The 27,709-nt window shown below is 36.4% G+C and overlaps 1 protein-coding gene across 2 annotated transcripts in view; it reads right to left on the bottom strand.

Moving 5' to 3' along the window:
- The window catches only part of IRAK1 (interleukin 1 receptor associated kinase 1), a 1,465,691-nt gene that overhangs the window by 424,590 nt on the left and 1,013,392 nt on the right, over window positions 1–27,709 (bottom strand). For both annotated transcript variants that reach the window (XM_044080171.1, XM_044080170.1), the window contains exon 5: window positions 22,237–22,425. In XM_044080171.1, the coding sequence (XP_043936106.1) occupies window positions 22,237–22,425 (189 nt within the window). The remainder of the gene's footprint in view (window positions 1–22,236; window positions 22,426–27,709) is intronic.

The following is a 27,709-nucleotide window of genomic DNA, read 5'->3' as shown; positions in this document are numbered from 1 at the left end:
CCTTTCTATGAGAAAATAACCTAGACTTTTAACAGTAAAGATGCAATCTTACTAACAGAAGGAGTTACTTCTGACAAAACTGTGGTAGAAGGACAAAATACTAAAAGTGGGAGACAGCACAGTGTTTATGCAGAATCCATTGTACACCAGGCAGAAGAGGAGTAAATGCCATTATTCAGGGAATGTCAAGAAGCAGGCATGAGATTCAAACTGCAGCTATCTTCAAAATATTTTTTATCCCATTATTCAGGGAATGTCGAGAAGCAGGCATGAGATTCAAACTGCAGCTATCTTCCAAATATTTTTCCCTGGAGGAACAAAATAATTTTTTGATGAAGTACAAGTTAAGGAAGAAATACAAAAGTTTGTCCAACAAAACGTGAGCTGTGAAACAGAAGGAGATTCTGTTTCTTGGTCTTCTGGTACTAAAGACCACAGACAGACTATGCCACTGAAATATTTTCCAGTGTTTCAATTGTTTACATGGAAAATGCTTGACAGAGGGGAAAAAGCACAAGAGTTGACTAGAAAAATTGAGAGTATGTTGGAAATGAAACAGAGACAGGGTTTGGGAGAAAGAGATGAACGTGAATAGAACAAGAAAATCTGGAAATATTGGACTTTGTTAAACTTGTAGGGGACTCTAAAGCATATGCCATACTTCATGTTCATGTCATTAATATTTGGAGAATAAAAGCAGTAACTAGGAAACTGACTAATGCGAGATTACAAAACAATAATTATAATTGTGAAATATGACAGAACAAGAAAATCTGGAAATATTGGACTTTTTTGGACTTTGTTAAACTTGTAGGAGACTCTAAGGCATATACCCTTTTCATTTCATTAATGTTCAGAAAAATACTCAGGAGAGGGGAAAAGGAGGGAGAAAGTTAACTGTAAGTAAAACCATTTTTTTCTTAATAGTACAATTTACATGGTGCATGATTTTCTTTGCATGTTACAAAGTGATTTTTTTTTAAATTTTTTTCAGTTATTTTTAAGTGTAATGGGGATACTAATGTAAACAGGTGTTCCTGTTTTTTTGTTTCTTTTTGCTTCTCTCTCTCTTCTTCTCTCTTTCTCCTTGTTCAGTTTTGGCACTGCAATGTAAAAAAAAAGTTTTGGTTAAACGAGCATGACAAAAGAAAAATTAGTGCACTTTTTCTCATTCTTGCATAGGGGAATGACTGGGTTAAGGCCATCAGAGTAACCTGGTAACATGTTTTATGAGAAAGTAAGTAAATAAAAAAGAATATTGAATATTAAAAGTTTTTTATTTAATAGTTTTATGTCTTGTTCCCGTGCCGCTATCAGACAATCTGATAAAGAGTAATGGCTTTGGAAATATGTTTTCTGAAAGCATTCAAATGTTTTCATAGCTGAGAGAGAGATAACGATAAGAGAAAATCGGACCACACTTAAAAGGACCACAAGCTATACCATGCATCTCAGCATGAATAACCTTTCTTTTAGGTGTGTGTGTGTGTGTGTGTGTGTGTGTGTGTGTCTGTCAGTTTATAACACATGTTCCTATTAGGAGGGTAAAACTTCAATATTTGAAGATGTACATTCTTTTGTGTGTTATTATTAATTAATAAGTTTTAGGGGTATTGGGTGTCCATATGTATTTTTGTTTGAGGGTTTTAAATAAAACAAAAAGTTCTGTAAGATGTGAAATGGGCTCAAATAGAGATGACAAGAAACAACTGTATAAAAGATTAACCTGCCAAATAGCACGTGCATGTAACACAAAAGCTGAAACTAGACATTTAACAAAAAGCTGTTATACATAATAGTTGGGAATAATAATCTCTAGAGAATATGATGCTTATAATGTTTTAAATGTTAATGTTCTCACAGATAAATAAAAAAAAGAAAGAGTAATGAACCATATTAAAAAATGTAGTGTGTGAATAGCTATGCTACAGGAGACACACTTGGAAAGAACTGAACATGTGAATTTGATAAAGAAAGGTTTTCAGGATGATTATTCAGCTTAATTGGGGTGCCTACATTAATTGTAAAAGAAACTCCAACAGTAATAGAAGAGGATAAAAAAGACAATAATGGTAAATTTGCAGTACTAAGGGGTTACTGGCATGGGGGGAGGAGGATTACACTGGCAAGTATTTATATTCTATCGAAACTGCTATAATGTAGCTTAAGAAAAATTCTGGGAGAAATAATCAGCTTTCAGCAAGAAATATTACTTACAGGTGGGGAATGGAATTTGATGTGCAATAGTTAAGATGTGTCTGTGGAGCCAAAAGGGAAAATATAACAAAGGAGGGTAGATTTTTAAAGACATTTTTGAAAATATTTGGCATGGAAGATGTGAATTCAGTACCAGGAGTTCAGAGTGAATTTACATATTACCCCCCCCAAGATAAAAAAAAATGGGCTAGGCTAGACAGAATTTACATTTCACAGGAACATGTGCATTTAATTGAAGGTCTTGATATGCACCCAATAACTATTTCAGATCATGCACCAATAAAAATGAAAAGTAATTAAATTAAAATGAGACACTGGTGCTTTCACACCTATCTGTTGAAAAGAGAGGAATTTAAGGAATGAGTAGTGGAAATTACTCAGGAGCTATTAGAGTAGATAGTCATTTCTTCAGCAAATATAGCTAGGGAGTGGGATAAAATTAAACTGGAGTTTAAAAATAGGATGGAAATAAAAGAAAGGGATATATGGTTAAAAAGTAACAAGAATTATTTAGAGGGACTGACAAATGTTAAAGTATTGCAAAACAGTGGCAATCTCACAGAACGAGAAGAGGAGCAATTGCAGATTCTAAACAGAAAATAAGGGATTACCTTGATAATATGCATGAGTTTAGAAAGATTGCTGTTAAGCAACTGTTTTTGATAATAACCCCAGAGTACAAAAACTGTTAGCACAACAACTCAGGCAACAGAAAGTAGAAAGGGCTGTCACCAAATTTAGGGAGCCTATAACAAGGAAGATAACAAGGAATCCTGTAGAAGTATTAGAAATATTTCAGAAATTCTATGAAAGTCTGTATAAAACAGAGAACTATGGAAATTAAGAAAAGGTACAAATGGAAAAGTTTATGGAAGAATTAAATATGCCAAGGTTAGAGGTAGAGGATGCTCAATTATTAACAGTTAGGATAGGAGGAGATGACATAAAATGGTGATGTATAACCAATCTACATGAAAATTCCCAAGAATAGATGGTATTCCTGTAGAAGTTTAGAAGATAAGAGGGAAAAAATGATAAAGATCTGGAAGGTTTTGTTTAACAGTACCTTAAGTGGAGAAGAGGTACCAACGTTCTGGAAGAAGGTGGTGGTAGATGTAATACCTAAAGAGGGTAAAGATTCATCAGATCCAGCTTCATACAGCCCCATTTCAATAATACAGCAATTAATAAAGACGTTCTCAAAACAAACGGCTCACTGAAAGCTAGAAATACAGGCACCAGAATTGTACTTAAAGGAAAATTCCCTTCAATCCTTTAAGTACAATTCAGGTGCCTGTATTTCCAGCTTTCAGCGACCCATTTGTTCCAAGTTTGTTTTTTGTGTTTTGAAACATGATTAGACAGCAATTAATAAAGAACTGAAGGATATTACCTGGGAGGGGAAGATGGTAAAAGTCAAGTGGGATAAACTTAGTCTTTCAATACAACAGGGCAGATTGGGATTACCTGATTTAAAGGTTCAGAGAAACAAAGTAAACGCTCCTATATATAGCACAAACAGAAAATTCTAATTCAAAGTGGAAAGAGGATATGATGAAACAGGGGGAAAGCTCATGAAACAAGGAGAGACTAGGATTTTGGATGCAGACCTTTAAGGAGAATAACAATAACCATACAGAATATTATATTCATAAAGTACCACAAAGTATACAAAGAACTAAGCAAACATGAGAATGGAGAAAGGAGATTCTGCCAATAGGGATGACTGCAATTCAGGATACAAACAATAGACAAGAGGGGGCTGGAATTTATTGGACAAAACCGGCAAAGGAACCAAGGTATTGGGAGCAAATGGATTCCTATTATAACAACGAAAAGGCAATCTATGGAATGGCTAAAAAGTCGAAGATTCCGGACCTCGAAATCAGATTTGTGGGGTGCTGCCCCCCCCCCCCCAATTATATATACCAACTCCAAGATTGCACTACAGTGAGGAAAGGGCAAATTTTCTGATCTTCACTGTACTGTGATCTCTCGAGGTCCGGAATATTCGACTTTTCAGCTGTTCGACAGATTGCCTCTTTATTGATCTAATAGGGACCCGTGCAAATAACTAGACAGGGAAAGGTAATAAATGGGAAGACACCAAGAACTTATTTGGACTTCAGGTTACAGATTGCCTTCCCTAGCAAGTATTGATATCAGAGTATAGGCAAACAGAAAGACATGTGGAGGGTCCTAAATGAAATACCAGCACTGGTAAAGTTTTTAATAGAATCTACAACAGAAGTTTCTGTTAAAAAAGGAATAAATAGTACAGCATATAAAACATTGCAAGATAACTATAAGAATCAATCAGAGGAGATTAGAAAGGATTGGGAAGAGAGATTGGATAAACAATTCACAAACAAACAATGGGGATATATGCATGTCTCCCAAATATGCAACAAAGTCTAGAATATTTAGGATCTTTGCTTGGAAGTATTTACGTAGGTATTTTTACATTCCACATAGACACCAAAGAATTCTCCTCAGGTAATCAGAAAGCATTGGAGGTCTGATGGTGAAGAAAGAAATAACTGGGAACATATTTTGTGGCAGTGTAATGAGTTGGCAGACTTTAAAGATTCCCTGCAGGCTGCTCTGTTGGAGATGCTGGGTGAGAAAATTGGTGTAACTAAGGAATTGAACTTTTTGAGCTATGATATAGAATTGGAATTGCCTAGACAAAGTAAGGCCTTGCTGAGTCTAATTATAATGGCTGAAAAAGCAATTACTAGAAAATGGAAATCAATGACTAAACCAGCTTTATTAGAAGTAGCGGAGAAAGCAACAGAGATAAAGCAACTGGAAATGGAATCTTTAGAAAAGGATAGGAGCAAATTACATAGAAAAAATGGGAAGTGTGGGATCGATAGATGCAGAGGAGGAACGAGGGTTAAAAGAAGGCAAGAACTGAATGAACTGTGTAATGGTTGAATGACAATGACCGGCTATATTATAAGTGATGTAAAATGTTTGTGGCTAGAGTTGTGTCAGCATGGTTTGTAATGTATAATGTTTGCAACTGAAATTGTGTTGAAATGGTTTATTTTCATTCATATAAAAGTAAGATTGCCTATGTCATACAGGATAATTTAATAAATATGTTTCTTGTTTAAAAAAAATGACTTCTTCACTTCCGTAGAATCATAGCTAAAGGTTCATCAGTTAATCTTAAATACCAAAAAAAAAATAAATGCTTTCCACACCCAGATCTCTTTCAACAAGCAGTATGCCCTTTGATATAACCTCAACAAACACCACCATTAGAGAAACTGTAACAAATACCACACTACTAGGAGTGATAATAATTTGACCTACATATCACCCAGGCCATTAAGAAAACTCACCAAAACTGGGCTTCTTCTACTGAAACAAACCATGCCTCACAGACTCCTCAAGCAAATCTTTAGTATCATCATTTCTCCTCTCCATTCTCTATGTATCACCCATCATAATCAACATTCAAGTCACCCTGCTAAATAAACTACAGGAATGCTTTAACAAAATAGCCCAATTTGCAACTAATGCATCCTACCATAAGCACCACTGCTTAACACTAAAGAAGCTCACCTGGCTAGAACTACCTAATCAGCCTACATTCACTCAACTTCAAATTGCTCACAAAATAATACACAAACCACACACACATGCCCTTTACTATAAAACATTCTCAAGCACTAAACACTACCACACTGCCTTCGCTCAGATAATTAGAGCCTACTAATAACTTCCAAGTCCTGTAATACAGCTGGAGACTCACTGTATTCATCTTTTGTCACCAGACAGTGGAACTCCCTGCCTATCCCACTAAAACAGGACAGCTGTGAATTTAGCTTTAAGTACAACCTAGAACAGCACCTAAACTCCTCCTGGCTCTGTTCTTGTTCATACCCTACTGTCTCTCTCTCTTTCTCTCATATCTTTAGATTATCACCAACTCCTAACTCTCCAGCTCTACTATCTTATCCTGTAAATAGCAATGTCTTTCAGCTTTTCCTGTTAAATAACATAAATAAATCCTATCTAGACTTATAACTATATACTGCTTTTCATTACTCCTATGTAAATATTTGTAAATTGTTGTACATGTAACTGCAATCTGTTTATTATTGTATAACACTCCTACAGAAATCAAATTGTACTAATCTGTGTCTTGACTGTATTGCCCATTGCATTATACTAAACCCCGTTTATACTGTTAAGAAACTGAAATTCCTTTTTCTCTGTTTTTTGTAATTTTTGTAAGTTTAATAGAACTTACTTTTCTCCCCAGGCTTCAACTGAAAATGGGCCTGAGTGCCGAGTTGGATCACTGCAGTAAATATAAGGCAATAAATAAATAAATAAATAATGTGGGAGCCTTAGTGAGTCCTCCAGCCTACATGTGAAGGGTCCATCAAGATCTGTGATAGGTTTAACTGCAGAAAGGGAAAACTAAGCAAAGGATTTCTGGAGACTGCCCCCCACTCTGTGGCCTGACAAACTGTCTCAGACACCTACAAAATGGTCCATAACAGTCCTCTATCATACCTCTCAAGTGTACCTCATTATGAGGAATGTACTTCATTTGGGGTCTTAAAAAGTTTATGTTCCACAGAGTTCCACATTGAAAGGGTCGACCATACATTCAGTGTTAGGAAGTTTTAACTGATATCCATGGTAAACAAAAATGAATCATATCAATTCATTAAAATATCTTTTTTAAAGGTAAAACCAGCACATTTTAACTATCATATGACCTTCCTAGTTGAAATTGTTAGTAAGCGTTACTAACTGTTCCACATCTTGCCCATTTGTTTCAAATTATGAGGGCTAGTGTTCCTCATTTTGGAGATGGGAGGTTAACAGCTATGCCCGCTATAACACCCACATTATAAAGTATGCAAACAGCATCAGGAAGATCATGGCAACTATCAGGCTCAGAAAGTATAGTACAGTCTGTACCTGGACCATGTATTATGCACTCACCCACGAAGCAAAGGCTAAGACCCCCTTAGCTCTTTCTAAGGTCAGAAATGACTGTCACTGGAAAGTACTAAACTTCTCCCTGATGTAGGACTTCTGCGGTAGTACTGCAGTCAGGGGTATAAGGGACCGATAACCCAAAGCGGGTCAGAGCATCTTTAGAAACTTCTAATGTAAGTACAACTGATATTAACATGTCATCTCACATTCTACCAAAGAAAGAGCTTACAGTTTTTAATAGAGGTTTTACATTTGTTTTAGCATAACAAGGAAATGTGAGACTTTTGTTTAAGAACAATGAATGTATGGATAAAGTGCTCAAAAATGAGCACTTTTATTCCTGTTAGCAACGCTCTGATTCAAGCATTTTTAAAAGCATGCAAATATGATGTGTATATGCTTTTTGAAAATAAAAAAAATATATAATTTAAACAAAGAAGAATATTTACTGTTAAAATGTTTATTGGACAGATCTGACACAGTAATAAAAGCTGTAGACAAGGGAGGGGGAAGTAATAATGGATGTCACTTACTATGAAGCAAAAATGTTTCAAATATTAAATGACGTGACGGTACATGCTTGCATTTTAAAGCAGGATATTAATGACAGATTAAATACAGAAATATATATGTTCTTAAATGGATATATAAATGTAGATGAAATAAATTTCTTTCATGTGCCATACCCACTGATGCCCAAGTACTGTGGGATCCCTAAATACAAATATGAAAGATCCACCAATGAGACTGACAGTATCAGCAAGAGGATGGGTGAAGGAATCTATGTAACTGAGAACATATGTTTGGGAATGTAATAAGTTGGCAGATTTAAAATTCCCCTACAGAATATTGTGTTAGAAATATTGGGTGAGCAAATGGCTGTAACCTAAGGAAATTATTTTTTGATCTGGGACACAGGATCTGAATTGCTTTGACATAAAATAATTAGGTGGGGTGCCAAAAAAAGCAATTATTAGGAAAATTGAAATTAAAGTCTAAACTAACTGTATTTGAAGTATTTTTAAACATCATTATTGATTTAACATATAAGGGCAAACATATATTTATATAAAATAAAACAAACCTATATTAACATGTTCCCAGTTACAAACAGATTACAACATATATATATACTACTGTGTAATTATCATCAATCCTACATTACATACATTTCTCAATTCTTGCCTTTCCTTAAAGATCACTCCGCCTCCAAAACGTTATTCTGCATGTATCTTTCCCACAATTTCCATTTTGTTCTATGTAATTTGCTCCTACCCTTTTCTAAAGATACCACTTCCAATTCTTTTATCTCGGTTACACTATTCAATACTTCAAATACAGTTGGAATACCCTTCCATAAAATTAAAAAACAAAGTTGAAAATCCTGTGTTTCCTTCCAGAAGAAATAGATATCAGTTGCTGTTGTCTGTGATTTACATTAGATGTTCATAGATCAGCATAAGAGTATGTTTTAAAGAATTCTGTGCCTTTACTCTAAAAAAATAAATTGTCTACCAAATAAACTGCTTACTACTGAAGAAGACATTTTGGTGCGGTAATGAAATCTCCTAGATAAACAATCACCTTGAATACCTTAAATAAATATTCAAATTTGAATTTTATGTCATAGTGAATTGTTTATTATGCAATGACTGTCCATTAGCATTCAAAAATGGGCACAGTGATTGGCCAGCCCAACCAGTGTGCCCATTATAAATCCAAGAATATACCAACGGGAAAAGGTCCATTCGCCCGGACTTTTTCCTGTTAGTATATCTGTTATTTATTTATTTTTTATTTACTTTTTTTTAAATACAAAATGAAAACGAAAGACATTTTACGTTCGGGAGATGGCACAGACAGAAATAAAAGGATAATCAGGTACATTCTACAAAACTTAAAAAACTTACCTGATTATCCCTTTATTTTGTCTGTCCTGACTCTCCCTAACATAAAAAGTCTCCCGGGTCCTTCTTCCTTTATTTATTTATTTTTTTAATATTGATTATAACAAAGAAGAAGAAGCAACGGAGCTCTTCCTTCCTCCATTGCTACCTCTTCACAGACCTAATGTACTGCGTAAGCATTGGAGCACAAGTCCCATACACATGAGCAGTATATCAAAACAAGGCAGCAATATACCACCAGCCGCAGAAGAACAGTAATGCGCCATTATACAAAGACATTATTTAAGAAAAGTAAGTATTTTTTTCTTAAATAATGTCATTGTATAATAACAATAACCGACTCTGTGGTTGTGGTATATTGAAATTTACCCACGGTTGGCTTTATTTAATCACTCAGGCTTCGCCCTCATGATTAAACCACACCAACCATGGGTAAATCTTCAATATACCACACCGACGTCGTTGGTTATTGTTATAATAACATGTATCAGTACATGCACATAGATATTTATCTTAAGCATCCTTACATAATATTTTGAGATACATATAGGGTTTATATGTGCTGGTTGAAAGCTGTAGAAAATGATGTTTTTAGATCTGATATAATTGGAAGGAACACTGTCAGTATGTTGCTATGAGATTGCTGCCATCTACTGCTATTTTAAGGTAATACACATATGTATGGTATATTACTTTGATCCCTATAAATCGATGTAACAGTGTGTTTTTATTTTATTTTTTAATGTATCAGTACATGCACACAGATATATATCTTAAGAATCCTTACATAATATTTTGAGATACACATAGGGTTTATATGTGTTGGTTGAAAGCTGCAGGGAATGACGTTTTTAGATCTGATGTAATTGGAAGGAACATTGTTAGTATGCTGCTATGAGTTTGCTGCCATCTATTGCTATTTTAGGGTAATACACATATTATGGTACATTATTTAGACCCCTATAAATCTATGCTAGGTAGTCTGATATAGGTATAATATGAATTTTAATTATACTATGTAACATGTATGATGATGTTTAGAGTGAAGTGCATTCATTTTTTATTCATTTTTTTATTTACTACATTTATTCTATATTTCTTCATATATTACTTTTGTGAATAGCAACTGAAATAAGGATCTATGATGGGTTGTTACAACACACAATTGTAACAGAAAACAAGTCCAAGCAACTGTAGAGTCAACACTCTAATTTAATTTGATAAAAACTTGAAGCGCTTTTCGTTTGCATTCATGCAAACTTCATCAGAAGTGAAAATACATAAAATTACGTCATCCTTTAAAAAAACTTGATCCAAAAAAACGCGGGACAATAAACTAGTAATTGCTACTTAACTGACAATTACTAAAATTACATAATACCTGTATCAAGTGGAACTTCAAAACTTCCTATTGTACAATCTATATGTCATACAACTTCATATCCACACATACTAAACCATAAGTGAAAATAAAACACTAAATTATATGATAAAAAATATTATTAAATAAGAAATACATTAAGTTACCCTAAAGAACCTCATGTACATTACTAAAAATACCAATGTCAAACGTGAATTAATCTAGTCACTGTACTAATAAACTAGTGCAATAATATCAAACTATTACACTTTAATAATGTCATTTCCTGTGCCGTGGAGTTTTCTCAGTTTGTTACAAATACACAGTTGTGACTGACTTGAAAAATAATGACATTTAGATGGAGAAGTATTTGAATGGAGATGAGAAAGCTTTCTGTGTATGTCTGATGCAGCATCCTGAAGTGAAGCGAAAGCGCCAACTACGGCTTTATTTTGAATTATTAAAGTTTTTATTTTACTCCCTAGTGGCAGTGTTTGCGACCTCATTGTTTTTGCTGATACCTTTGTTTTTCATTGAGGCAATTAATTCTCCAACTACTGTGTTATTCTTAAATAAATATTCCCAATCTACACAATCAAAAGCTTTTTTGGCATTGAAACTGCTAAACTAACAATCTATGACCTTTTCAGGATGCATTACCAGTCAGAATGTTGGTGTAAATTAAGTTATCAAAAGTTGTATAATTTGTTACAAAACTTTTTTTGCTCCAAATTTGTTAGCAGATATAACATTCCAGGAACTTTTTTTAATATTACTGCCCTGTAGATCTTATAATAATGATTTAACACAAGTGTCAGTCCATATGAATACCTCCAAGTGCGAATCTTTCCCTGGCTTTGGTATTACCATTACTATGACTTTTTTCAATATAGGGAAATAATTACCTATACTCAGAATATGATCAACCAAAGTTGGAAAATTGGAGATGAACTTCACCACAGCTTACAACATAAATGTATAAAGTTATAGCATCAGGACCAGGGGTTTCCCTTTCTTTAGTTCTCTAAGGATCAACTTAACCTTCTTCTGAGAAATTTTTGCCATTAAAGATTCTGACTGGTCTTCCTGGAGATAATTTTAAATTATCCAACTAAAGGTCTGTATCCTGAGAAAAAAACTAAAAACCACTCACCTTTTAGAGACAATATACTATAATATGTTCTAAAACTCTCCAACTCTTTCTCTGGAGTTGACACAAAAACTCCTGTTTTTCAGTCCGTAATTTATGTACTGCTTTTTTGACTGCTTGTTGCCCAGCCATGGTATTAAATACTTTTGTCCTATTGGGGAATTTTGAAAACATTTTAATTTTTAATCTCTTTTTGCCTGATCTGTTTTAAAATCCAAAAGCTTAATAATGTTGGCCTTTATTTATGTAACCAGATATTGAACAGCACGTTCCCCTCTTCTCATTGCTGGCTGTTTATTTAATAACTCTTGTAAATTATCACATATGACATTGGCAATCTTACATTTATATAAATTAAAACAAATCATACTGACACAGTTCTAGTTGCAAACATCATACATTACAAAGCACGTTGGCACATTTGTGGCTGCAAACATTATACATCACTTATAATCTATCCAGTCATTGTCAGTCAAACATTACATAGCTCATTCAAATCCTGCCTTCTTTTAAACCTCGTTCCTCCATTGCATGTATTGTTTCCACAATTCCCATTTTTCCTATGTAATTTGCTCCTACCCTTTTCTAAAGATCCCAAATCCAGTTGTTTTATCTCTGTTGCTATATTTGCTACTTCTAGTAAAGTTAGCTTACACTTTGATTTCCATTTTCTAGTTACTGCTTTTTATCAGCCACCATAATTAGATGCAGCAAGGCCTTACTATGTCTAGGCAAATCTGATTTTGTATCATAGCTCAAATAATAATTTCCTTAGTCACACCAATTTGCTTACCCAGCACTGCTGACAAAGCAGTCTGCACGGAATCCTTAAAGTCCGCCAATTCATTACACTCCCATAAAATATCTTCCCAGTTACCTCTTTCTTTCCCATCACACCTCCAACATTTGCTGTGTACCTGAGGAAAAATTCTTTGGGGTCTACTTGGGGTATAAAAATGCCTATGTAAATACTTCCAAACAAGCATCCTAAATCTTCTAGATTTTGTTGCATATTTGGGAGACATACATATACTCCCCCCATAGTTTCTTTTTGAATTGCTTATCCAGTCTCTCTTCCTAATCCTTTCTAACTGCTTCTGATTGATTATTTTAGTTATCATGCAGACATACATACCGGATCGGTCGAGGCCCAGGTTAACAACAACTGCCACCAGTACTGTTGGCCAACATGCTGCTGGCGGAAATTGGGCTACTGTTGGCCGAAGGAAGAGAAGAGGGGGAAGGCATGCCCGAAGGCAGGTAAAGGCTAAGACTGTGGTAGTGAGGGTCGGAACTTTGAATGTTGGCAGTATGAGTGGTATAGGGAGAGAGCTAGCTGATATGATGGACAGAAGGAAGGTTGGTATATTGTGTGTGCAAGAGACCAGATGGAAGGGGAGCAAGGCTAGGTGTATCGGAGGTGGGCTCAAATTGTTTTATCATGGTGTGGATGGGAGTAGAAATGGCGTAGGGGTTATCCTGAAGGGACAGTTTGCTAAGAGTGTTTTGGAGGTGAAAAGAGTGTCAGATAGAGTGATGTTTATGAAGCTAGAAACTGATGGTGTAATGATGAATGTTGTTAGTGCATATGTTCCACAAGTTGGGTGTGCGATGGATGAGAAAGAAAATTTTTGGAGCGAGTTGGATGAAGTGGTGATGACTGTTCCCAAGGGTGAGAGAGTGGTGATTGGAGCAGATTTCAATGTGCATGTTGGTGAAGGGAACAGAGGGGATGAGGAAGTGATGGGTAGGTATGGTGTTAAGCAAAGGAATGCAGAAGTTCAGATGGTAGTGGATTTTGCAAAAAGGATGGACATGGCTGTGGTGAAAATGTATTTTAACAAGAGGGAGGAGCATAGGGTGACATACAAGAGTGGAGGAAGATGCACACAGGTGAATTGTATCTTATGTAGAAGGGCCAGTCTGAAGGAGACTGGAGACTGTAAAGTGGTGGCCATGGAAAGTGTAGTTAGGCAGCATAGGATGGTGGCTTGTAGGATGACATTGGTGATCAAGAAGAGGAGGAGGAGTGTGAGGTCAGCACCAAGGATCAAATGGTGGAAACTGAAAAAGGGTAATTGTGAGGTGGAGTTAAGGGAAGAGTTAAGACGGGCACTCGGTGGTAGTGAAGAGTTACCGAATAGCTGGGCAACTACAGCAGAGTTAGTAAGGGAGATGGCTAGAAAGGTGTTTGGTGTGACATCTGGAAAGAGGAAGGAGGACAAGGAGACCTGGTGGTGGAATGAGGAAGTACAGGAGAGTATACAAAGAAAGAGGTTGGCGAAGAAGAAGTGGGATTGTCAGAGAGATGAAGAAAGTAGACAGGAGTATAAGGAGATAAGGTGCATGGCAAAGAGAGAGGTGGCGAAGGCTAAGGATAAGGTGTATGAAGAGTTGTTTGAAAGGTTGGACACTAAGGAGGGAGAAAAGGACCTGTAACGACTGGCTACACAGAGGGACCGAGCTAGTAAAGATGTGCAGCAGGTAAGGGTGATAAAGGATAATGAGGGAAACGTACTCATAAGCGAGGAGAGTGTGTTGAGCAGATGGAAAGAGTACTTTTAGGGGCTGATGAATAAAGAGAGGGAGAGAAGGTTGGATGATGTGCGGATAGTGAATCATGAAGTGCAGTGGATTAGCAAGGAGGAAGTAAGGATAGCTATGAAGAGGATGAAGAATGGAAAGGCTGTTGGTCCAGATGACATACCTGTGGAAGCATGGAGGTGTTTAGGTGAAATGGCAGTGGAGTTTTTAACTAGATTGTTTAATGAAATATTGGAACGTGAGAGGATGCCTGAGGAATGGAGAAAAAGTGTTTTGGTACCAATTTTTAAGAATAAGGGTGATGTGCAGAGCTGTAGTAACTACAGAGGGATTAAATTGATCAGTCACAGCATGAAGTTATGGGAAAGAGTAGTGGAAGCTAGGTTAAGAAGGTGATGATTAGTGATCAGCAGTATGGTTTCATGCCAGGGAACAGCACTACAGATGCGATGTTTGATCTGAGATTGTTGATGGAGAAGTACAGAGAAGGTCAGAAGGAGTTGCACTGTGTCTTTGTGGACTTAGAGAAAGCATATGACATGGTGCCTAGAGAGGAGTTGTGGTATTGTATGAGGAAGTCAGGAGTGTCAGAGAAGTATGTAAGAGTGGTACAGGATATGTAACAGGGTAGTGTGACAGCGGTGAGGTCTGCGGTGGGAGTGACGGATGCATTTAAGGTGGAGGTGGGATTACATTAAGGATCAGCTCTGAGCCCTTTTTTATTTGCAATGGTGATGGACAGGTTGAAAGACGAGATCAGACAGGAGTCCCCATGGACTATGATGTTTGCAGATGACATTGTGATCTGTAGTGAGAGTAGGGAACAGGTGGAGGAGACCCTGGAGAGGTGGAGATATGCTCTAGAGAGAAGAGGAATGAAAGTCAACAGGACTAAGACAGAATATATGTGTGTGAATGAGAGGGAGGATAGAGGAATGGTGAGGATGCAGGGAGTAGAGGTGGATGAGTTTAAATACTTGGGATCAACAGTTCAGAATAATGGTGAGTGTGGAAGAGAGGTGAAGAAGAGAGTACAGGCAGGATGGAGTGGGTGGAGAAGAATGTCAGGAGTGATTTATGACAGATGAGTACCAGTAAGAGTGAAAGGGAAGGTCTACAAGAGGGTAGTGAGACCAGCTATGTTATATGGGTTGGAGACAGTGGGACTGACAAAAAGGCAGGAGTCAGAGCTGGACGTGGCAAAGTTAAAGATGTTAAGATTTGCACTGGGTGTGACATGGGTGGACAGGTTTACGAATAGGTATATTAGAGGGTCAGCCCAGGTTGGAAGGTTTGGAGACAAAGCCAGAGAGGCAAGATTACATTGGTTTGGACATGTGCTGAGGAGGGATGCAGAGTATATTGGGAAAAAGATGCTAAGGATGAAGCTGCCAGGTAACAGGAAAAGAAGAAGACCTAAGATAAGGTTTATGGATGTGGTGAGAGAGGACATGCAGGTGGTTGGTGTGACAGAGCAAGATGCAGAGGACAGGAAGAAATGGAAACAGATGATCCGCTGTGGTGACCCCTAATGGGAGCAGCCGAAAGAAGAAGAAGACGCAATATTTTATATGCTCTACTAATTATTCCATTTTAATGGCAGCTTCTGTTCTAGATTTTACTGAAATCTCTACCAGTACTGAACTTTCACTTAAGATCTCCCATTTCTTTCTCTTTGCCTATACTCTGATATCAATCCTTGATAGGGAAGGCAATCACTAGCCTGCAGTCCAAATAAATTATTGGCCTCTTCGCATTATATTCTCTTCTCCCCCTCTACTTGCTCCCAATACCTTGGTTCTTTTGCTAGTTTTCTCCAATAGATTCCAGCCCATCTTGCCTATTGTCTGTATCCCTAATTGCTGTCATCCCTATCAGCAGAATCTCCTTTCTTCATTCATGTGTTGGCTTAGTTCTTAGAATACTTTCTGCTACTTTATACCTACAAAATGCCTTTTCACTGATTTTACTCCTATAACTTGAAAAAGCATCTTTTGAAAACTTTGTGAACTAGTTTTATTAAATAAAATAATACTTCTAAAGCCTGATGGCCTTTCTCTTCATGTTATATGAAAAGATTTATACTTAGTTGTCTGTGTGGGATTCATCCATATGCTTTAGTTTCTTTTATGAGGCCCTCAGCTGTATAATGTATGCCTCTACACATATGTGCTTTTATTTTCATCCCAATCTAACACCACAGGGGAACACGCAAGGCAAATATTTTTTGAGGGGTAAGAAGGCATGCACTATTTCCAAACAGGATTCATATATCCTTGCAAGGATTTGTCTTCTCAGTTTATTGGGGAACTACTGTTTTGGTATCTTTGAACATTAAGCTCAAGAGACACAACTTATTTTCTTGGAAGTAAAAATAAGACTGAATTCTTTCCTTACTCATGGTTTTTGTTCAGGCCATTATTAGAGAAAAAGGTTCTAAAATAGCTTTAAGATGCACCTCAGAGTGATAAGAACCTCATTATTTCTGAGGGCCTGAATTCCCCCACTTAATCTGTTAACTCCCTCCAAACGTATTCCAATGGAGTCTTGGCTAGTATGGGTGTATTAAACATATGAGGGAAGAAGCTAAAATGTGAGACAGTGTATAAACAAATATATCTTGCATGAGAGAATTGGCTAGGCTTAAAATGGCCCACAAGGCCAGATAGCCTAGTACTAATCTATGAACCTATGAACAAAGTAGTCTGTCTGGATAGTTTGGGGCCAGGCTTCTAAGAAACCTCAACAGGTAATATTAGATAAAAATGCTGTTCCTTCAACAGTTTTAATAGTTTAAAAAAAACTGTGTTGGGGCAAAATGCCAATCCAAATGCATGTTCCAATATAAATGTATAAACCTTAGCATCCCCCCTTTTATGAAAATGTTTTTTTAAACAGACAATGATTTAGACTGTCTAATTAATATAGGGTGTTTATTTCACATACACACCACAGAATGTGATAGAGACTTTGCTCTAGCAACAGTTCTACATCTTCCAATTTTAAATGTATATTTACACCTCTAAATCTGTAAACTCAATGTTTAGTAATAATTAGAGCTCCTCATTCCTTAATGCCTGATAAGCAAGACACAACTTTCCTTGCAAAAATGCATAAATAATGAAAAAAAAAAAAAACTAAAACATCCAATCTAGCTAGATACGGACAATTCTTCAACCCAGAAACTCTCTTATTAAATTTCTTCTGTATTCCTTCCAAAATTAATAAAGACCCTTTGGTATATGCATAAAACATCATATTATATTGAATAACAGTTCAAATGTATGCAATAAATATTTTTTAAATAAGTTTGTATTCCTCAAAACAAAGTTATTAAAAATGAATACTATGACATTGAGGTTTTTGGTTTTTAATTACTTGGACATGTGATCTAAATTTAGCAATACTACAAATTCGAACGGCCCAAATCCTTATATTCTGACAAATTTGATAAAACTGTGGTTCTTAATTTAACTCTGAGATCCAAACTAGGTTTGCCAAAGTAAAGAACCCCAAATTCATCTTTATTAATATTTAGCCCATTATAATTTAACCAAAAATCAACTTCACTCAAGTACAGATTTAATTCATCTATATCCCTTAATGGTGTTATAACTTGTCCAAATTTGATATCATCAGTGTATTTTGCCATTTAGATAGAGAAATGCCTTGGTATTGAATAAAAACTATACTAAATAACATTGGGTCCAGTACTGAGCCTTACAGGACTCCTTTAAGCACATCAACCTAATTAAACAGATAATTCTTAATTCTAACTCACTGCTTCCTCCCACTTAAGACAGTTTGAGACACATCTTATAACTGTCAGTTCTCTTTCAGTACCAAGTTAAATAACTCCAAAAAGTTATACATCATGGTGTGTGAATGGGGCTGTTGAGCATTTTGCATCAATATTAAGATTGCCCATAATGAGGGCTTCATGTTTTGTGTTAGAAGTATTTCAACATATGGATGTTTTGGCTGTTCCTTTTGAGAGGAGGGATACTGAGATCTTCCATGTGGGATGAGTGTGCAGCAGAGGAGGGTCTGTGCCTCCTGTAGCCCCCCTCCTTACTTTGAAGTCACCAACTGTCACTTATGAAAGGAAATGGTGACTGAGCCTGTCCAGTACTTTTCAAAGAGCTAAAAAAGAATGTTTAAACTATTACCCGAGTTAAGGGAAGAACAGATGAGCTTTGTGGTAAGCACCAAGGTTCTGTCAGTGTTACATTACAAAATAAATCCATACTGTGATGGGTTTGTGCAAGTTTTGGAATTATATGAGTTGCAAGGTGGTGGATACATTTTTGCAAGACTATGGATATGGGAGGCAGAACTACTATAGGTGTGAAGTTAATAAGTAAATGTGATTGGCCTCCATTATATGAAGACTTGGCCTTTTCCACAATCTAGAAACATAAGATTTGGTAATAAATACCTGAAGACAATTATGCTGAGTACTCTGTAGCTACAAAGGATAGCCAGTTAGCAACTCAGGTTAGTGCTTATCTGCAACTAATATTCCTGGCTTATTATTTTATTTTAAAAGGTTCTTGAGGATTACAGATTTGGATAACTTCAGTAGTTTAAAATGTGGACTTGAAAGTGCTGCTCTGTTACTAACAGAGATAAGTGATGGTTGTTTGAATACATCACAGTAAGCATATGCAAATAACAAAGGAATGTTATAATCCTTGGTAAATATTTTATGCTTGCATATTTTATCTTTGCTTTCTTTTCCTCTCTTCAAAATTACTTTACTCAAGCTAAGTTATATTGCTGGAAATGACAACCAATACCTTTCCACCAAATTATACACACATATTTTAAATATGCGTTTGACTATTTTTTTGTTACAATCTAATAATGACATTTCTCCTGAGAAAAAGATTCACTAATGGCTGTCATCATTTTTGCTTTAATTACCATATGACAATGCACTGAACAATGTTACTCTTCACCTTATACTTTGCATATAAGATTGTACATTTCTTAATACTCTTCTCTTAGTGACTTGTACTGTTATACATAATCCTTGTTTGTGTGATCTTTTCCGTTAAATAATGCACCTTGTTTCCTGCAAACTACTGACGAAAGTACGAATCATGGAGGCCTGTGTGATGCCTGAAACAGGTTCAAAGACCAGTGAACCTATGTGGTTATCAAATGTAAAACTAAAAATCAAACAAAATGCTGACAATAAAATAATCATTAAAGAGTTCAGTTCATATGCAACAAGTGCTGAGCTGTGGTGAGTTACATTTCTAGGGTGAAGTAAATTATTTATTCCTTTCTAAAATTGCTTTGCAATTTGTGGTATAGGTTTGAAATGTAGTGAAAAAACTTTTCACTAAAGTTGTTGTACTCGTTTCCTGATGTTGTCTTGCTATCTAAACAATAGTAGGCCATCAGAGTGTTGTTTTACATACTGCTTCCTCAATGAGCCCTTCATGTCAGATTTTATGTCATTAATTATGCACAACAGTGCCAGAGATTTTGTTCTTCCTTCATCTTAATGGTGTTAGGGAGGCGAGTAGAGGAAAGAGCATGCAAATAATTGTACAACACTGTTTATGAGTAGATATAACACAGGTGGTCAAGCCAAAGTGGAATGCTACTAAAGTTGCCAGAGCCAAACACTTAACGCTTACAGGCTGTCATATATTATGAAAAGAGCAATAATTGATATAGTACACTAGTTTATGATCACTTTGGTTGCCTGCTAATGGCTTAGGTTAGATGGGGAAGGACATCTCCAATCAATGATGCTGTGCCTTGCAGTAACTGTCAGTTCTGTTTCAGTATCAAGTTAAGCAACTCCAAAAAAGTTCTAGATCATGGTGGGTGAATGGGTCTGTTAAGCATTTTACATCAGTATTAATATTGCCCATGACCAGGGCTTCATGTTTTGTTTCACAAGTATTTCAATATATGGATGTTTTGGATGTTCCTTTTGAGGCATCTGGTGATACATGCTACACTAAGTTTTTGAGGGTTTAATAAAATCAAGAGCAACAAAATACAAGTTGAGAGAGGGTGGAGTAGTGCATTACAGTTAAAAACAGTTGAATGCAGCTTTTACAGAGCTATACTGCACTGCTTTAGTACTCATGATCAGCATGTATAAGGTCATTTCTAGGTGGAATTACTTCAGAGCATAAAAATAAAGCCAGGCTTGTTGGCTCAACCTGACCCATAACCAAGGCTGAAGAGGAGATTAAGAATGATTGTGTTGCATTGTACTGTTACCAGACAGTGCATGCTAACCTTTGTCACCCAGCAGCAGCAGCAATCTTGCAAGCTCCACCATGGCTGTCTTTGGGAGGTACATGCATTCTTCTATGCATGCATGCACAACCTCCTGATCAAACTTGACAAGCCTATAATATTGATAAAATAGTGAGCCTAGGCTGGAATTCTCCCCCAGGATTAGCGATCTAGCATCAGCTGCTTATTCCTATTCTCCTATCAGGTCCCTCCAGTGCCTATGCTGCTAACTGAACATGGGTCATCTAGAGCGAAATACAGTGCTTTATCCTTCTGTGTCACAGGGCAGCACAAGTATGTGTCAATATTAATCTACCACTTATGCTCTTATGCTGCATGCAAGGGGTACTAGCTTATTATATATTTTTTCATATGCTACTTTTCTAGCATTTAGAAATAGCATTATTATTATTATTATTATTACTATTATTATTATCATCATCATTATGCTGTTTCGTTTAAAATGTCTGCCGTTTATGTTGATTATGAATAACCTAAGTAATACTGCTGGCTGCTTTACGACTGGTACTGCTGTCTATAATAATAAAGCTAAGTAACTGTGGGGTGGTTGTAAATGAACCTACTATATTAATTAGTGCTGCCCATGTACACAATAATGGTGCAATACAAGTAGAGAAAGTGAAAATAAAAAGGAATTCTCTCGGGCTGAAATGTGCAAGGGTTTTAATTCCAGGGAAGATTAGCTGTGTAGCACTTTTAGCAAGTACAAAATCCTTTTGGCAATATCTCAGCACAATGTACATTTGATTCCTATTTACTCTAAAAGCTAAGTTAGAGTCCTCCTGCAAGACCAAATATAGCAGATGCCATAGTCAAAAGCAGCTACACAACATACACACACACCTTAGTGATGAAGGAAACAACATGATGGGATATAAGGAGTCTAGCAGACTATTACATCAAATAACAAGGAATACTCTTTTCAGCCTAATGAACACATTTGTGTGGCACTAGTATTCAGGGGAACAAAAGATTAATAGAAATCTAAGATGACCACAGTGACACAGGAATGAGCACTATAGCCATTCGGTGCAGAACTATTGTTCGCTAAAACTAGATAAACAGAGTGTATCCTGTTTATATACTCTGTCATTTTAATGTGCCCTGAACAAAAGACTGGCCAAGAACCACTGCTCATGTGCAAAGAACATCTGAGATTAAAATAACTAAGGAAAGAATGGCTACAAAAGTAAAACAGAGCTTATGATGGAGGTAATACATGGTATTCCATATATCAGTCCATATAATGGTTTTCAGGCCATGGACCTATTTCTCCTTGCATTCTTGCTTAGTGCAATGAAAAACTGTATGTAACAGGAATGGAAAACATTTTATACATTAAATTAATGAAATGCTCTGCAGCCCTGCCCCCCCCCCCCCAAAACAGGGCTGTATTTTAATATCTGTTTTTCTTTTATAAAGGGCTAAAAATAGATCTGCATGTAATGTTCACAAAATACGGTCATTAGCTATTCTTTAGATTACAAATGCATTCAAGAAGAAAAGCAAACGGATGAGACTATCCAAATCAAATAAGGATGTAGGACAACAAGCATAGATTTTGCACCTAGGGAAAACGTGAATAGCTGTAACAATTTTGAAAGTGAAATCAGAAGTGTTCCACATAACTGCCTTTATCTTAAAGAAATGTGCATGCTTCGGTGTCTTACTATACTTATATAAATGCTCAGAAAATTCACCAATATCACTACACTTGGATATCAATGCTGATACTTGACTGGATTCCACAATTAACATTTCTTTAAATAAAACCAAAAGACTACACATTCATCACTTACCTCTTTTAATCTTTTGATTGCGTACTTCGTATGCCTCATAGTTGCCAGATAAACACAACCAAATCCCCCTTCTCCAATCTGCAGCTTTTCAGAAAAGTTCTGAGTCCCCTGGATAAGTTCGTGAAGAGGCCATTTTAAAGCGTTTGTATTCTGCAGCACACCGGCATCATAATGCACGATGTTAACATTCTAAGAAACAGAAAATCCCACATACTTATTTTATACTGGCAAACAGGAACAATAATGTTGATTTTTATAAGCAGACTTGTTTTTATACTGTACAAGATAAACACTATATTAACAACCATAATACATTTATGAAACTAAAGAAAAAAGAAAGGAAGGCCTGCATTGTGTTCTTGCACCGGTAAACACAACCACCTTTAACCTGCTCTGCACAAAATATACCATTAAAGCTGAAATACATATGCCAAGTATGAAAACCTGACAATTTCTAGAGAAACTTTGCCAACACTTACGAGTATCACCCAGACTGTGAGGCATTCCCAAGGGACTAATATTATAAATGGCTGACATGTTAAATGACTGACACACAAAAAGATCAACCACAACACGTCAACCATCCATAATACTGACAACTCAAATTACCAACACCAGGTACATCGGAAAAGGAAACCCATTTCCTTTTTCAATGAACTAACCATAGCACTACAACACATTCAGCTCTGATTTGTCTCAATAGAAGTACTGTTAAGGAAAGTTTGTTTAAGTTAAGATGCATGGTTAGAGTTAGGGGCAGGGTTAGGGTTAGCATTAACATGCACTCCTAAGATTGACAGGGTGAGAAATTGAGCATTAGAGGTTCTATCCATTCATCACTAGCCCCACCTGAAACATTCAGTGTCATCTCTAAAATACTACAATCTCAACACACTTTACAACTGTCATCAAATACTATTAAATCACAAGAGTCATACTATAATGTCAACAGTCTTCCTTAACAACAACCATTTTGTTTTCCGTTAACTGTACATTTCAGAGCAGACTGAATAAGCAGTGGCTCTGTCTGTGTGATTACAGTGCAACTGTTGCTGTATGTCATGGCTGGTTGCAAGGGTGGTAAATATAGTATATGGCTGTTTTGTTTTGAGGAGGGAACAATTAATGGCTCATGTAAAGTTCCATTTTATATTTGTCTTTATAGATCATAAAATGATGTGTATAAACCTTAACTGCCAGGAAAACAATGCCATATGTAAATGCATAGAGCTGGCTGACTAATGGCTATAAGACCAAGGGTGACAAAAGCAGGCAAAAAATCCTAAAGAAGATATCTGCTTCAGTTTTTATCCAAGAGAAAAGTGAAAGGGGTCCTGTATGGAAATGGGGACAGGATTGGCTGGGGATATTGTAATGGATAAGAAAGGAAGAAAGAAATTAAGAAAGACTGTATTAAGAATAGATAAACCAAAAAGTCTGGATGAGTTTTTCCACAAGGGTTCTTAAGGAACTGTCATCATTGGAATCAGAAACTACATTGCCCAACTAGAGAAAAGTAAAAATGATACCACTGCATGGAGATGAGGAAGGGGAGATCAGGGAAATGAACAACCAGTTAGTCATATCTTGACAGCGAGAAAGCCAACTGAAGAAAAAAAAAAACAATTCTAAGATCTAGCTCAGAATGGAGTGCAGGGTATCAAAGATGACTAATCATGTCAAATAGCTCTTTTAAAGATTTATGGCTTGGTAGCAGAAAAATATGGCAATGTGGATCCTGTGGTCTTTTTGAACTCGGTCATACATATGATATGCATCTGAACAGAAGGATGTTGGCCCAGGAGGGTGGTGAAGCATCAAAGGACAGCAGAATAGGTGAAACACTGGCTGGATGAAATAAATGGTGATGTTGAGGGATGGGGGATGCTACAAGAGACAGGGGTGACTAGAGGTACATCATGGGGGTAAAAGTCCAGAATTAAATAATGAGTGGTGTTTAACATGGTAAGAAGGGCTAAGATGATAAGAAGAATAAAGTTACAGTTTATACCAATGCTGGAGCTGTGATGCAGGAAAGGGGGCAGTATGATGAGGGACCTAAGAAGGGTGGTGAGTTGGGCAGAAAAATGGAAGCTGAAAAAAGAGGTTAATAATGGTGAACTGCTGCACTATACTATGGCAGTAATATTCCTTCCTGGGAGAAGTGTTGAACCAGAAGGGGTGAATTTAGAGATTATAAGAGGTTGAAGAAAATTTAGATCCTAATTTGTTCACAAACCAGATTGAAAAGAAGTGTGAGAGTGGTACCAAGGAACAAGAGAATGCAGTAGTGAACACCAAGACGAAGGTGTAAAAGGAATAAAGAGGTTCATAGGTAAGTACTAGGTAATCGGTCTGCAGACCATTTCATGCCTAGACAATAAAAGAAAAAACAAAAAAACTCTAGCCTCACAGAAGGACAAGACAAGATAGGGGAAATAATTTGAGTCTGCCTGTCCATTTATCTAGGTTTCCCTTGAAGGTGGTAAGGGTGCTACTCTACTTGACATGTAGTGGAAATTTGTTCCACAGGAAAAGGATGTGCTGGAATATGAATCTATTATGCCAATGTGTCTTGTTTATCTGATGATGAAGGTTTAATTCCTTTAATTTGAGTATTTGATGTACCATCATCTTTGTGTAGGAATAGGAGATCAAATAGGTTTGGATCTTTCATGGCACGAAAGTTTAGACAGAAAGGGATGACAGTCTCTTTTGATAACTAAGACTTTTGAGGACATTGATCTTTTTTGTTTATTTATTTATTTATTTCATTTTGTTTACAGGGAAAGTCCGTCTGGATTAAAAAACCCGTTTTCAGCACAGGCCCAGGGAGACAAACTCCACATATAGAAAAATACAAACAATAAAGAGAAATTACAGTTGTTACAATACATAAAATACTATATAATACAGTACACATCAATATTAACAAGCACAAAATATCTGATTTTAACAAAGACCTGCAGGATAGTTAAAGAAATTAGAAATAACAATCTGAATAAGTTAATAGTACATATTTCAGAGAGTCTTATACTTGAGAAGGATTTTTAGCTTAACTAGCTGGGAGTATTTTATTGCAACATTGTTCTAGTTTCTTTAGATCTTGTTTTTTTTTTTAAGATTAGTAAGGACTGGAGAAGCATACAGGAATGGTGATATAAGAAGAGTTCTAGCAATGGCGATTCTAGATTTGGTCAGAAATCTTTCGTTTCTGTTTTGCTTTTAGTTATAAATCTCTGAAATCTCTCAAGCTGTGTGACATGCTAGATAAATACATGTCAAAAGGTGTGTTATATTTAATAATGGGTCTGTTAAAATATGAGTAAAGGGGAAATTAAGACTTTTTTTTGGATCTAATAAGAAATTGTTAACAAGAGTACCCAGATCCTTTACAATACTGTCTGATTGGATGGACACATTTCTTATACAATAAATGAAGCAGTTTTGTTTAACAAAATGAACTATGCTACTTTTTTACATTTAATTTGAGACCTTTGTCCTTGCACCAATTGTTAACATGATTTAAGCCGTGTTGGACCAACTGTGAGTTAGCTGAAAATCAAAAGCAATACCCAATTTACAGTAATTTGCAAACGTTGTTAACCACAAGCAAGATTGGCCTGAAGGTCAGGGAAATATGTGTCAAATAGAAGGTCCAAAACTGAGCCATGTGGTACATCACTGGTAACTGTTTTGCCTTTAGAAGTGGCACCTACTACTCTATAACTACATGGGTTCTGTCAGGCAACCAGCTAGCTATCCATCTCACAATATAATCATTTAAACTCAGATTTACAAGTTTATCAATAATACTTGCATAGGAAATAGTGTCAAAGGCCTTGGCCAGGTCTAGATAACGAAATTAATGAGGTTAAAGAGGAAGGACCTTCCTTTGATAAAGCCAAATTAATAAGGGTCCATGGTTGAGAGATTTTCAATGTCCAGATTAATGAATTCTGAGATAATGTGGTCCACAGCTTTACATATGAGGCTAACAAACCTAATGGGTCTATAGCGGTCAGGATCCATGGCTGTATCATGCTTGTGTAATGGCATTACAATAGCGGTTTACAGGCTTCAGGAATGTAACCAGTGGAGAGGTTTAGATTAAACAGTTCACACAAGGGTTCAGAAAGGTCAAACTTGGCAATGATAATCAGAAAACTTGGTATATTGTTAGGGCCCATGGATAAAGTACTGCTAGTTTTTGAAAGGGCCGAGAAAACCTGTTCCATAGTAAGTAAAGGAGGTGGCTGGGATTGTGGAACCTGTGGGATAGCAATAGCTGTGGGTGGAGTGAAATTTGCACTTTTTTTTTTTTTAGCTAGGATACTAGCTATTTTCTTTGGGTCAGAGTGTGTAGTATTATTGTGGACTAGCTCCAAACACTGTTGGGTGTTAGTTATTGACTTCCTGACAGTTAAAGATTTACAATTATTTCTGTTTTTTGTGACTATTTTAAGTACATACTCAGCTTTGAGCTTCCTAATGGTTCTCTTAAGCACTTTGTTAGTTTGCTTCAGTATGCTGTTAAGGTAGGTAGACTGGGACCTCTTATAACCATTAAGCAGTTTCTTTCTCTTGTTATGTAATTTATTGATATGGATATTCCACCACAGGGGGTTGTTTTTAAACTTCTCATTATATTTGTTACGGAAAGGAACTGCCTTATCAATACAACTATTTAAGTGGGAGTAGAAGTCAGAAGCATAGGTAGCTGGGGTAACTTCTGTGTGGAGTCTTCATGTCCTCCCTGTGTTTGTGTCAGTTTCATCCAGGTGATCCAGTTTCCTCCCATATTCCAAAGACATGCAGTAGTTGGATTGGATACTCTAAATTGGCCATAAGTGTGTGTGTATGCTTACAAGTGTGTGGTGTGGAAGAACTACTGTGGTAGAGCTAGCCACCCAGCAATGTAAACCTTGGCTATAGATGATTGTCACTGCTGAAGTGATACCCAGACCCCATGTGCAAAAATGGGAAAAAGGACTTGTGGATGGCTGGATCTAGTAAATGAAGAATGTTTGGTTGTGAGAAGTCTCTAAACACAGGGGTATTTACAGAGGAAGTACCACCAGTTTTAAAGGAGAACTGCACACAAAAGCTGAAAAATATGTTTTTTCTGCATATCATGAACTTTTCTGCATTACTATTGTCTCTGTATCAGAGTAACTAGTTATTATTATTTTCTAATGTGTTATACCCCAAAATGCCCTGAAAGATGGCTGCCATGAGTAGTATGATTTTGTTTTACAGTCAATGCCTTCATCTTCCTGATGCTATTTCAGAGGGGTAGACATGTGAGAATCATTTAATGTGGTTTTCTCTCTCAACAATTTATAACAGTATTGTGACTGCCTCTTCTCTCTCAAAAGCTTACAACAGTACTGTAACAGTTTACTTTTTGACAGTCAGTGTTGATCTGTTAATTATTTTGCTTCCTCTGATTTTCATTTGTGGCCATTTATGC

This window comes from Protopterus annectens, chromosome 8.part0, assembly GCF_019279795.1.
Source record: "Protopterus annectens isolate FY-2018-M chromosome 8.part0, PAN1.0, whole genome shotgun sequence".
Classification (NCBI taxonomy): domain Eukaryota; kingdom Metazoa; phylum Chordata; order Ceratodontiformes; family Protopteridae; genus Protopterus; species Protopterus annectens.
This window is presented reverse-complemented; position numbering and strand designations above follow the sequence as displayed.